Source organism: Typopeltis vanoorti, chromosome 19 (genome assembly GCF_054136105.1).
Source record: "Typopeltis vanoorti isolate ZY-2024b chromosome 19, IOZ_Tvanoo_1.0, whole genome shotgun sequence".
Lineage (NCBI taxonomy): Eukaryota > Metazoa > Arthropoda > Arachnida > Uropygi > Thelyphonidae > Typopeltis > Typopeltis vanoorti.
The window spans coordinates 38,803,608-38,817,415 of NC_143567.1; the positions used below are offsets into that span (position 1 = coordinate 38,803,608).

Below are 13,808 nucleotides of genomic sequence, written 5' to 3' on the forward strand. Positions count from 1 at the left end.
CTGACAATTCTTTAGCCGCTTCTCATACCACACGAGCTAGTATACCATCCAATCCCGCAGATGAGTTGACATTGAGGTTTTGTAATAGACTATTCACCTCCACTTCATTCACCACAATTCCCGTATAAGCTATTTGTTCTTCCATTTCTGCAATGTCACCACATGGATGATATACTCTTGCAAAGTGCTCACTCAGTAATTCTACTGTATCAACTGATTCGGTTACCTCCCTACCATCGGCATTCTTTAAAATCAATCTGCCATATACATTTTTTCTTTTACTTGCAATATATCAAAAAAACTGTTTGGGATTCTCTTTAGCCTGCATGGCTAATGTTCTTTCATAATCCGTTTTTGCTTTTCTTACATCACTTGTTACCCTTCTGGGCTTTATACCATTCATGTGCCTGCAGGACAACTTTCTTCTTAATTTCCCTCCACAGTTGTTTCTTTTTTTTTCAGCTCAAGCTTAATTGCATTATTCATCCATTTAATCCCTACTTGATTTATTATTCGGACTCTAGGTATACAGTCAGCTATTGCCTCCTGCAAAATCTTCTTAACCACCTCCCATGCATTATCAACATCTAGCCCTTGCAGTTTTACATGCCATGGTACTGAACCATTCAAATTCCTCAAACAAAGATGCTGCATAAATAATTAACTTTTTGCTGCAGGTCGTCAATTCAACAAATCCATCAGTAACTTTGCTGATTAGAAGAAATGCTAATGCTCTAAAGCATTTAATTTCGTGTTGTATTCAAATTGTAATAATTTGTTCTTTTTCTTTCAGGATATATATAAGAAGAGTTGCTTTAATGTCATTTTTGTTCTAGGTGTTTTCAGCACTCCCCCTCCCCTCATGGAGAAGCTTTGAAGGGGATCCACCAATTGATTGTGGAAAAATATTAGTAAATGATATCTCATTTTCTGAGGAAATCTACAGAAAGTTAATAGAAGGCAGAAAAATTATTACAAAGTTATGAAAGAGGGCATAGAGACAGTTTTTCACAATTAAATAACATTTGTATTATAGCATATAATATGGAAAGCATTGAACAACTTTAACTCTTTAATCTTACTGTGATTTCATTAGATCAGTATTTGTTCTCTGAGTTTTATGAGCATTTTTTATTTATTCCAGTATTTATATTTTATTCTTTTCAGGAAGCTCAGAATATCATGGCTTTGACTAATGTTGACACACCTCTAAAAGGTGGTCTTAATACTCCTCTCCATGATACAGATTTTAGTGGAGTAACACCAAAGCGGGATGGTGTGCAAACACCTAACACACTCATAGCAACACCATTTCGCACACCACAGGGTTCAGTGGCTGATGGTATGTTTGATATATGCAGATATATCTGATGATTAATACATAAAATACAAGTAAAAATGATTCAAAGTAACCTTTTGAATAATTTTTACTTGTATTTTATGTATTAATTAATTTTTGTTAAACTTACTAATATATATATATATATATATATATCATTATTTTAAAATCTTCAGTTTAAGAATGTATAATGTGAAACATTTACTGCTTGAAGCTTTGTGTGATTTTTAATTTCACTAGGCTTGTAAATGAAATGACATTCAAATTAAATTTGTAATTCGTTTATACTAAAATTTCTTATTAGTATAAATTAATCAAATTGGTAAAATCCAATAATAAAAAAATAAACATTGTAAAATTGTTCAACCAATTATTCCAGACACTTATTGATATCTGCATATTAACAAGTACAGTGGTCTCTCACAACACCAGCATATTCCTGAAAGTTCTTGCAATTGGTGATAATTTGTAAGACTTATGGGGTTTCAGAATGTAACTTTCCATGTTTGTGATGTCAACAATTTAACATTTGAAATCTGCACTAATCGTGATAAATATGTATAAGAATCAAAGTAAAAAAAAATCCTTTATGTAAATATACTATATATTCTAGCAAAGTTCACATTTTATCACAAATGTGGTTGTGGCATATTGGGTATAGAAAGTTATACATCCATCTGATTTTCATTGTTTCTACTGTGAAAATCAAATGGATGAGTAGCCAGGGTTTTCAGTGCCAGAAGAAATTCCAATATCATCTAGAATGCAAGAAACCTTTATAAGAGCTTTTCAAAGGATGATGAGTTAGCCAGTTCATCCTGGCTTTTCACCCCCTGCAAAAATAGACAAGACAACCAGAGAACATGCATAATTAACAGACATACTGGCTGCATAGTATTAGTTGCTTTGGCTATAATTCCAATCAGGACAAAAAAGAAATATAAAAAGTATCGCTTGCAAACAGTTGCTCCCAAGTCAAAATCATAAGTGCTGAGAAATTCCCCCCATTAAAAAATAAATAAACAAGAATTCTCAATATTTTTAGTTATTTTCTGTGTAGTCCCGTAAGATGAAGTGAAAGTTGGAAATAAAGAAGAATCTAATTGAAAGAAAACATGACTATTTGCATGATGTAATTTTTAACAAATACATAATGAAAGTAAAATTAATAAATGTAAAGACCACTTCATTTGAAGGAAATGTTGTATAAAGGGTGTGTAAAGATCTTTAGGAAGATACATTTGTCTCACTCTAGCAAATACCCTTATAACAAATTTTCTGACTAACAAACTACTAAAAAAGCCTCAGGCCAGCAATTTTATTTTAAAAGAAATTCAGTGTGAAACTTTTTTTTTTAATTGTTTTACCTCTACAAATTTGTGATAGGAATGGATTAAAGATCCTCAAAATCATTCCTTATTTTCATATTTAATGTTACTTTAAAGTTGGAAGATTTTTGTCACAATAAACAAAGTTTGTTTGGTGGCATTTAACTGTTAAACATAATCATTATAGTTTAATTATATCATTAAAACACTCACAGATATCTGGAATGCAATAATTGTGTGCTTGTTTGTGCTTTCCTCTCTCCTAAAAATATCATAAAGATCATCGTCAAATTACTGATATGTACCCACAAGGGATGTACAGGATATGATAGTACTGCATGAAAAATCTTACACCATTACTAACTTCTTATCTACAATTTTCCTCCAAATCAATCTGTTACCTGTCAAGACTTCAACATTATCAGATCTTATATTTCTATCTTCTAAGGCACTTTTTACTGTATTAATCCACCTATATCTTGGTTTTCCTCTGGGTCTTTTTCCTGGCAAAGAACACTTGTTTTGCTAATCTTTAATCTCCCATTCTGTTTAAGTGACCATACCATCTGAGATTAGCTCTGCTAACACATTCCTGGATGCTAACAATATTAAATTCTTTCCTAATATCCTTGTTTTTAATATGACATTGCCACTGATGCCATCTGTTCACCCCTCTAATCTTTCTCAGGACTCATATCCATAAGTTAAAATTGGTTTCAACATATTGCATGCAGCTAATTTAGTGTTTGATTAATTTCGCTCTTATTCCATAAAAATTTATTCAGTTGACTTCTTACCATACCAGCTTTGTTGATTCTGTTGTCTATTTCCATATTTAATTTACCGTCTTCACTAAAAATCGTGCCTAAGTAGCTGAAATGTTTTACTTGTTCTGTAGGTTCTCCATTCACAATGCAGTTGATATTTTCAATGCTTCTGCCTATTTTCATTGTCTTTGTCTTTTTATTGCTGACCTTCATACCAAATCTATTACAACAGCTATTCAATTTAGTCAGAGAATCTTGCAGACTTGTAGCGGATTTATTTAGAAGTATAACATCATCTGCATAGCGTAAAGAGCTGAGATTAACATCGCCAATTTTGATACAGGTTTAATACTTCTTTCCTTCATAATGCGATCCATATAGATAATAAATGACAGTGGGGATAACGTACATCCTTGTCTCACACCAGATTTAACATAAAACCATCTTCCTGTACTTCCTTCAATTCTAACTGCTGACTTATAACTCAAATAAAGACTAAGTATTGCTTGATATAATGCTCTATTGATACCATACAACTGTAGCACTTTGAACAGCTTCTCTCTTGGCACCCTGCCATATGCCTTTTCCATATCTACAAAACTTAAATACAGATCTTTGTTATATACCCACGATTTCTCAACTATTTATCGTAACATAAAAATTTCATCCTGACAACCTCTATTTGGCCTGAATCCAGCTTGTTCTTCACCAAGCTTCTCTTCCACACTCCTTGTCAACCTTTTCTCAAGTACCTGCATATAATATATTTTACCAGGAACACTAAGTAATGAATTACCTCTATAATTCTCACATTCAGTTTTATTTCCCTTTTTATATATGGGTACTATTAGAGCTTTACTCAAATCATCTGGAATTCTTCCCTCTTTCCAAGCCTTTCGAACTATGCAGTGCAGCCACTGTAAGACTTTTATACCTCCATACTTGAGCATTTCTGGTCAAATATCATCTACTCCTGCTGCCTTTCCACATTTCAGGCTTTTGATGGCTTTTTCTACTTCAAGTATGGATATTCCTGACTGCATGCCTGGTCAATGTTTATTACTACTGTGCTGTCATCACTGCTTGTTTCATTTAGCAATTTTTCGAAATAATTACTCCATACTTCAAGGATATCTTTTTCTCCTGTTTTCATGTCACATTTATCATCTCTAATTCTTTTTACAGCACTCTTTCCTCCATTTCTGAGCTTCAATAACCTCCAGAATATCTTGCCACCTTCCCGATATTTATTTTCTATGTTCTTGCCAAAGTCCTCCCATGACTTTTGTTTAGCCAGTTTTACACAGTGTATCGCCTTCTTACATTTGTCTCTGTATTCTCTAAGAGCACAAGCTGACTTATTTGCCAGGAGCTTTTGATATGCTTTCTTCTTTTCCTTTACTGCCTCTTTAACTTCCTGTGTCCACCATAGAGTTCTGACTTTTCTGTCCTTGCAGACAACCTCACCACATGCCTCTCTGGCTGAATCAATCAGTGTTTTCTTCAGGGCTTGCCACTGAATCTCCAAGGTTTGGTTCCTGTTCTCAAACTCTCATTTTTTCTTGAATAATATTTATGTATTTTAGTCTACAGTTCACATCTGAGAGCTGCTCAACTTTTATTCTCTTTAAAACTTTCTTACATGTTCTTTTCAATTTGAAATTCAATTTTATGCTGCTGAAGACTAAATGGTGATCTCTTCCAATTTCAAATCCTCTGTGCACTCTGGTGTCCTGCACCAATGGGAAAACATCACTGTCAACAATAGCATAGTCAATGAGACTTTTCTTATTCCTTGCCTCTTTCTCCATTTAATTTGTGCACATTTTATGTTGGAACATGGATTTAATAATAACCAGTTCATGTCCTGAGCAGAAATCCAACAGGTATTTGCCATTATTATTAGCTTTGTTGTTTCTCCAAATTTTCCCAGAATATTTTTGTATGTCTGACAGTCATTTCCTACTTTGCTAATTAGATTCAGAACAAGCACCAACTTTTCCTTTTTCGTTGTATCAGTTGCTTTCTCTAAAGCCTCAAAAAATTCCTCCACTTCTATATTAGTAGAACCTTCTGTGGGGACCATAGGCACAAATAAGTCTCATTGGTCAGTTCCTCATTCTGATATTTGCTCACATCACTGTACTTTATATTGCTTGCCATTCAAGGTTAGCCTCATATTTTGTTTTAATACTATAGCTACTGTTACATGTATTCTTTTATGTTTTCTTTAGTATTATCTAATGTACATGTCATGTGAGGTATCTGAATTCTTGTTCTGTAATTATCCTTAAATTGTACTTCCTTGGTTGTAATGGAAACACTACTTATACCTCTCTTTGTATGCCTACTCAGTACTTAATCTCCTTTGTGCACTGTGGCCGTCACTTAGATTGATCACGTGTGTGAATTAGATTAACAAGGGGATTGCCTTTGGCTAGAGCCAATTCCCTTGTTACAAATATCTCAAGTTGCCTCCGCGTTAGGTTCTTGAAAATTTATTTGTTATTGCTGAGCCATCCAGAACCCTTAGATTAGAAAAGCTTCTTAATGAAGGAATTAACTTTCAGACAGACACACAGTTAATCGTTCTAGTAAAATACTTAGTTCAAATTAGCTAAATTTCCTATACCAATTCTAGTTTGCAATCGTGGTCTCCGTTAAACAATTAAATTCAGCTCAGGTTCTAATTAATAAGTTGGATTCATTTATCAGGCAACTAGTCAGGTAAAAAGTACGAAGGTTCATTTATTAAAACTTATGTAATACACTTTCATCAAATATACACTCAGCTAAGATAATCATTTTCTTAAGTTACAGAACTTAATATAACAGACTATAATTTATATAGCTGAATCTTGTCATAAGACACTCTTATCAAATCAATTAATTGTCCTTTTGTATTCTTTGATCTACAATTCCTTCCAGGCATTAATTCAATTACTGTCGCATAAGATTATACTATAACATACTAAACATGATCGACATTTACAATACATTGGATTATGTTTCTGGGGCTATAACACTTTGCTATTAGACTAAATACTAAAGTCCTGCCTCTTACGTAATATGAGCTCTACTAATGAATGTTCCTGTTCACTATTATACATTAATTCTTTCTTCCACAACAAAAAAGACTAAGGTTTGTACATTAATGGATCTTTAAGACTTCTTCAGGTCTGTTCCTCAATCTTCAATTCCCTTTACAGCTTACTTATTCTTTATCCTGACAGTTGTCAGGCCAGGTTTGGAGTTTGTTATCGTGATTTATCCTCTCCAATGTGGACGAGAAACAGCTCTGCTTAAGTTGGTCCACGTGGTCTAGCATGACGGTCAGTTTGCGTAGATTTCCTTTGTGCACTGACGAAATGCCCACACCTCACTCATTACTTGGCTGCTTGTCTCTGTTGAGACATCTGTCAGTTGGCCGTGTTCACCTACACATCTCCAGGAACAACTCAAGCTGGGGCTCTCGTATGATGGGCACCGATCCTGAACAGGAGAGCACGGGGAAGAACTGGAATCCAAGAGAAAAAAAGGTACCGAACTGGGGGAGCCAAGCCTTTTTATATTACATCTTTAGCGGCCCCTTCTGCGTCACACCTTTTCACCTGTCACCATTCTGCACGCGGTTCCGTCCTTCTCTCAGCATCTTCCTGGAAGCTTGCGTGCATACGTGACTGCCGTAGGCTCTGCTGCTAATTCGAGTGTCTCGCTCGCATACCTTGAACTAATAATTTTACACGCTAACATATATTTCACAAATTATTCTTCCCTTGTTAAACACACAAAGATAGGTAATATTCCTTTACATAGAATCATTCACTGTCAAGATACAATATCTTTAAGACTTTCCAGTAATAGCTAATATTCCTTTACATAGAATCATTCACTGTCAAGATACAATATCTTTAAGACTTTCCAGTAATAGCTAATATTCCTTTACATAGAATCATTCAATGTCAAGATACAATATCTTTAAGACTTCCCAGTAATTTACAATTCTACTTATATACAAGTATATCCTTGTTGTGTGTTAAAGCTTGTTAAATCCCGAATAAAATATTTCTTATGAAATCTCTTCATTCTAGATTTAACACTACTCCTTCCTTTCCCTGATTGTCATTGCCTAAATATAACGTTTTGTATTTATTGCTCAGAAAAATCTCACTAGATTTTGTCTTTTTTGTTTTACTCACCCCTATTATGTCTATCTAGTACTTATTCAATTCCTCAGCTAGCTCCATTTCTTTGCCATTCAGTCTTCTTATGTTGATAGTACCGATCTTGAAATCTTGTGACGAGTTGGGGAATTTTGGAATTATTCCAGTAGTTGACTTTTTGCTGTTTTCGCCCTGGTTCCATGCCAAAACAACGGGGACCTTATTTAACCGGGTGATGTCCCAGCCGGCATGAAATTCTGTCATGTTGTACCATAATTTTATATTTTGGTTTAAGCTAAATCCCAAATTGCCAATCTATCCTCGTTCATTCAGTATCCAGGTAGATACCTAACAAGGGTGTACCACGAGAAGGTGCGGATTACATTGAATAATCAATTCATCATTTAATTCACTTTTTATAAGCAGTTTAAATGGTCAGTAAAAATCATCTATTAAACTCCAGTCAGTTCTCACTTATGACATGCAACTTCATTACCACTCATGCATATAATGGCTATCCAATACCACCTTACTCTGCAACCTATGAAAACTAAAGTGTTATTGCTGCCTTCATGGCCAATTATTTTTTTAAAAAATGCTTTTTTTCTCAATCTGTTGCTGCTATTGAAAGTGAGAAATTCCTCTCACAACCCTTTGGAAGAATACAAAGAATGTAGATGCAGCATGGAATGAAGTGATGGCAGACTGTATCAGTGGTGTTTGAAAGAAGCTGCTGAAAATATATATTCATACATTCACAGGATTCGACAAAGACAATACCTGTAAGAGACTGGTGACAAGATAGCACTGCTTTCGAAAGAGTTGGAGATCAGTAATATAGATGTAAAGTGGTTGGTGGAAGCTGTTGAAGAATAGCCTTCATTTTTTGGCTATATATAGGCCACAGAAAGCTATGGAAGAAGACGAAAGAAGTAGAACATGAAGAGGAAGAAGCTACCCCCCCCCCAAATAATAATTAAAAAAAAGCTTATAGAGGAAAAATTGATCCAGCCTGGAGAGATTTATGAATATAGACAGAATAATGCAAGCTACAGTTGCTTGGTACAGAGAAATTTATACAGAAAAGGAAAGACAAACTAAGTTGGATGCAATGTACAAATTTTCGAAGAAGTCCACTCCTGCTGTTATCTCACACCCTAGACCTTCCACCATGTTTGTATCTGGTGAACCATCCTCAGATTGCTTTGTTGCAGTTCCTGAATTTGAAGCATTTGTTGTTAATGAACTATTCTCCTCTGCCACTTTGATGACTTGTCCAATTAATAATCAGCAGCTTTGAAAAAAGTCATTTCATGTGTTATTTTACTGTAAGTGCATAGAAGTGCTCTACTCATGTTTCATTATTTATTACAGTATTATAGTACACTGTAATTTTATAATTTGCACATTGCATTACTATACTATAAACAAGGAGTAAAATCAGTTAAAAATATAACAAAATAGGTCTACACATTTTAGCATTCTGGCATGTTAATGAATTAACTTATCCCTATGGTTCATATAGTGATTTCTGACTTAGGACAGTAACATTAAAACAGAACCCTGTCGTAAATTGAGGATTGACTGTAGTTTATAAATAACATAACAGTAAATATACAGTTGACCCTTGAAGTATACAGGTCCACTTATACATGGTTTTTTCGAATAACTGTATTGGAAATTTTTTTAGAGATTTCGACAATTTGAAAAAATTTGCAGACGAATTGCGTAGCTAGAAATATCGAAAAAATTAAGAAAACATTAGATATGTCATGAATGTATAAAATATATGTAAATACTATTCTAGTTTATCATTTACTACCATAAATATGCAAAGTATGTAAGTGGGATTTTCTTATCAGACAATCCCACTTACATACTTTCTAAACAGTTAGTCACTTGTTCCCCTCATTGGTAACTCCTCTACTTTTATTAAAAAAAATTCTGTTCATTTAAAATCTTTAGTAAATATCCTTAAAACATCCTTAAAAATTCAGACTTGGTTATTTTTAATATTTTTATTTGCTAGTCTTCATTTACTAATGTACCACTAACCTGACATTTTTGAATTATTCAAATTTACCAATTTACCGTGTATGCAGGTTACTTTATTTGGTAAGGAAAGAGCTACAAACAAATTAGTAGTACTTCAATTTCTCCCTTTCTCCTCCTTTAGTTGATTTTTACATGGGGCATTTAGAGAACACACAATGCTTAACTTAGCTCTCTTGAATCTTTAGTCTTTGAACTATGTGGATGATGTATTAGCTATTTGACTTCATGGACAAGATGCTTTAGATTATTTTGTAACTTACAACAGCACACCTTAAAATACACTTCAAATTAGAAAAATAATCTTATTGAATTTGAGCATATAGTCTTAGAATTATTAAAAATTAGAATTACTTTCTAATTTTTAATAATTCTAAGACTACAGGCCTTAGCATCCTATACCCCTGTGGAAAGTTGTTTGCATCCATAGCACTAAGCCACCTGAAAGACTGTTATACATTCAATTCTAGTCCCAGTTAGAGGAACTTTTTCTAAGCATTTTTTTGACTGGTTCCCAACATTGCTGCTCTCTACACTGACAAGTACGTTATCTCCCATCCCTCCTCAGGAAACTTATATTTTAACTAGTATCTCAAAAATCTACCATAGAACTCATATTGTTACTGTCAATAATATGAGTATTAGGAATGGCCATGCGATTAAATTTCTGCCTAAGTTGCTGATTCTAATATTACTGATCCATAAGTACTGAATTATTATTATTACATGCTGCACCCCCCCCCCCCACACACACACATACACAAAAATCACACAAGACCAAAGCACTACTATTCCTATCCACTTGAGGTACATCTGCTCTGTTCTGCTTACTCCATCTTCTGTCACATCATGGCATATATAAACATCTTGTGACTGTAACATGGCATACTGTTGACATTCACTGCCATTGTTATGCCAAGTCAGTATTAGAAGCCCATGCTTTGGATACCTCTTTTTACAGAAAATGTGTTTTGCAGAATACCCCTTTTGAAAGAAAACCACTGTGTCATAGAGTTACAAGTTAGAGAGACTTTTTAGAGTCAACAGTGGCTGTAAAACACTCCTTAACGTACCAAAAATTTGGGAGACACTCATCTTAAGATCAACTTCAATCTAACAATTGCAAAAAAAAAAAAAAAATTTAGAAAATTATAAATTAATGCTTTAGGTATTTTTTCCTGTTGCATTATATTATAACAAGTAGTTGTGCTCTGATGATGGTGCTGGTTTGAAATCCAGTGAAATATATTAGTCTTTTAAATAAATATATTTTTGATGATTTATTGTTTTGGTTTTTTAAATACTACAAAAAATAAAAGTTGAATAATGTCCAACACCAAATCTGTATGTCTACAAGGTGGATGTTATGTAACAAATGTATAAATAAAGTACAAAAAAATTGGTTTACATTTTTACACTATGTTACAAGGAACATCTCTGTGTTCCACAATATATGCTGTGCTATGATCACCACAGTTTATAAAGTTAATTATTTGTGCCATCTAATCTTGTCTAGAAATTGTTTTATCATGGGCATGCATAAGTGAAAACAAAAAGTGCTTTTTTGAAAATAATGTTCCAATTTATATCATTCAAGTGTTTCTTATATTATCTTCCATTTGGAGAATATTTTGATGATCTATTTATTTTTGGAACTGAGTGCTGCTCAATAAGATTCTATTCTGCAAAGACGATCATTATTTGAGAACTTGCAGAGTTAAAAGGTGTCTATCTTCACAGGAAGTAGGTGATCAGAAAGGAAACAAAGTCTTCTTGCAAAATGACAGAAAACATTATAGCATGGTAGCTTAAATAAGACCTTTAAAATGTCTGTCTCAGTTGTTAATATTTGTATTCATAAATTAGGCTACAGATTTCAAAGTGATGTAAACAATATCTCCATACATTAAAACTTGATGCATTTTGTAGATAAGGTTTCAAATATACATTCACCATCAGGCATATTAGCTAGTTTAGACAGAGTTCCTTATTTACCAACATCCTTGTGGAAATATTAAATATGATATCAAAATGAATGATGTTAATCTTGGCTCTTTACTTTATGCAGATGATGTTATACTTCTGAATAAATCCAGTACAAGTGCAAGATTCATTGGCTAAATTGAATAACTGTCATAATAAATTTGGATAAAAATCAGCAATAAAATGACAAAGAAATGAAATTAGGCAAAAACATTGAAAACATCAACTTTATCCTGAACAGTGAACTTAAGAAATAAGTAAAACATTTTAGCTATTTTAGGCACAATTTTTAGTGAAGATCTAAATTTTTATTTATTCTTATGGCAAAAGCAGCTACAGGTCAATGTCCAGACCAGAAAGCCAATCCAGGACCTCTTCTATCATTGCGTGGATGTCCTGGAGGCCACCACCATGAAACTAGCACCTTGGACAGTCATTTACAATATGAGTGATCGTCTGGACCACAGGGGAACAGTCACAATAAGGGTGGTCTGACAATCTCCATTTATACATTAGGTAGCCACATCTGCCCTGGTTAGTTCTGATCCTGTTGATAGATGATCAAATCTTCCTAGAAAGATAAACTGAGCTGCAGAGCACAGGCATCTTCAACCAGGAAACTATTTGTTGGAAGATTGCTGGACCAGTGTTCTCTCTCTCCACATGTCAGATGTTGATGGTAAGGCAGCTGAAGAGAGCTCAACCATGGACCAGAAAGGGTTTCTTGATTTTAGGCGAAGGTGGATTTATAAGAATCTGGTGCAGGGGCAGGAGAAGTTACTCATTACTTTCTTAAATACTTTAATCGAGGCTTGTCTTCTTCTTCATATATATGGTGGAGCAATGTTAGATAAGACAGGTAGCCAGGGGACAGGGTGCTTCTCAGTGTCTCACTAATTATGCACATGGTAGAGTTTAGCTGGGTGTGTATAATGTTAGTGTGTGCACTTTTCTCAGACAGGCACACAGTCTACTGCAGAGAATGCGAGGGCCAGTACAGATGACCTTAAGACATCAGCACCACAACTCCAGGTTGTTCTTGCAAGATTTCTATTTCTTGTTTTAATTTTGTTGGATAGAAATTAGTCAAAACACTAAAATAACTATATACATGAATGGTCTGAAAAGTTCTCGGCCTCAATCCTAAATGGCAACAATATCGGCAAGATTTTTTTCCTAAGTTGGTACATCTGTCATAAGCATCCATGTGAAATTGCAAGTCATTCTATCAAGTATTTTTTATACTGCTGTCAGAAACCAAAGTTTTGTCTGTATCCTCTAAAATGGATAAAATTGAGTATCGTGTGGTTATAAAATTCTTTGTAAAAGAAGGTTTAACACCAAAAGAATTTCATTCAGCACGAAAGTTTATCAGCGCTCTTCTCCTTCGTTTTTGACGATTAAGAAATGGGCTGCCGAGTTTAAATGCGGCCGTACCAGCCTTGAAGATGATCCACGTGAAGGAGATAGAGAAAGTGTAACAACACCAGAATTCATTGATCAAGTGCACGATATGGTATTGGATGACCGGCAAGTCAGAATGCGTGAAATTGCTGAGACTATAGGCATTTCAAAAGAACATTTAGGATGTATTTTGCATGAAGAATTACAAATGAAAAAACTTTTCGTGAGATGGGTGCCATGCTGAAAAAAAACGCACTCGCATGAAAATCTCTGAACAGTGCTTGGAGCGTTTTAACAAGAATAAAACTGATTTTGTACATTGATTTATTACTATGGATGAGACTTGGATTCACCAGTACATACCAGAATCCAAACAGCAGTCAAAACAGTGGAAAGAAGCCAGTTGTTGAGTACCAAAGAAGACAAGATCATGGCATCGATGTTTTGAGATGCTAAAGGCATTTTGTTTATTAATTATCTTGAAAATGATAAAACAATAAACGGGGAATATTATTACGATCTTTTAACCATACTAGACAAAAAAATTCGTGAGAACCGACCCGGTTTGCAGGGGAAAAAAAATCATCTTTCATCAGGACAATGCACTTGCCTACAAAGGTGTTTTGCAATGGGGAAAATTACAAGATCTGCACTATGAATTGTTAGAACATCCACCCTATTCCCCAGATTTGGCTCCCTCTGACTTCTCTCTCTTCCCAAAACTAAAACTCTTCCTTGCTGGTCAGCGTTTTCTTCGAATCAAAAGGTGATT

General features: G+C 34.3%; 1 protein-coding gene across 1 annotated transcript in view; it reads left to right on the plus strand.

Annotated features, from left to right (window-relative positions):
- The window catches only part of LOC150096009 (cell division cycle 5-like protein), a 205,591-nt gene that overhangs the window by 98,821 nt on the left and 92,962 nt on the right, over positions 1-13,808 (plus strand). The window contains exon 8 of the mRNA XM_090409677.1: positions 1,168-1,342. Coding sequence (XP_090265803.1) covers positions 1,168-1,342 — 175 coding nt within the window. The remainder of the gene's footprint in view (positions 1-1,167; positions 1,343-13,808) is intronic.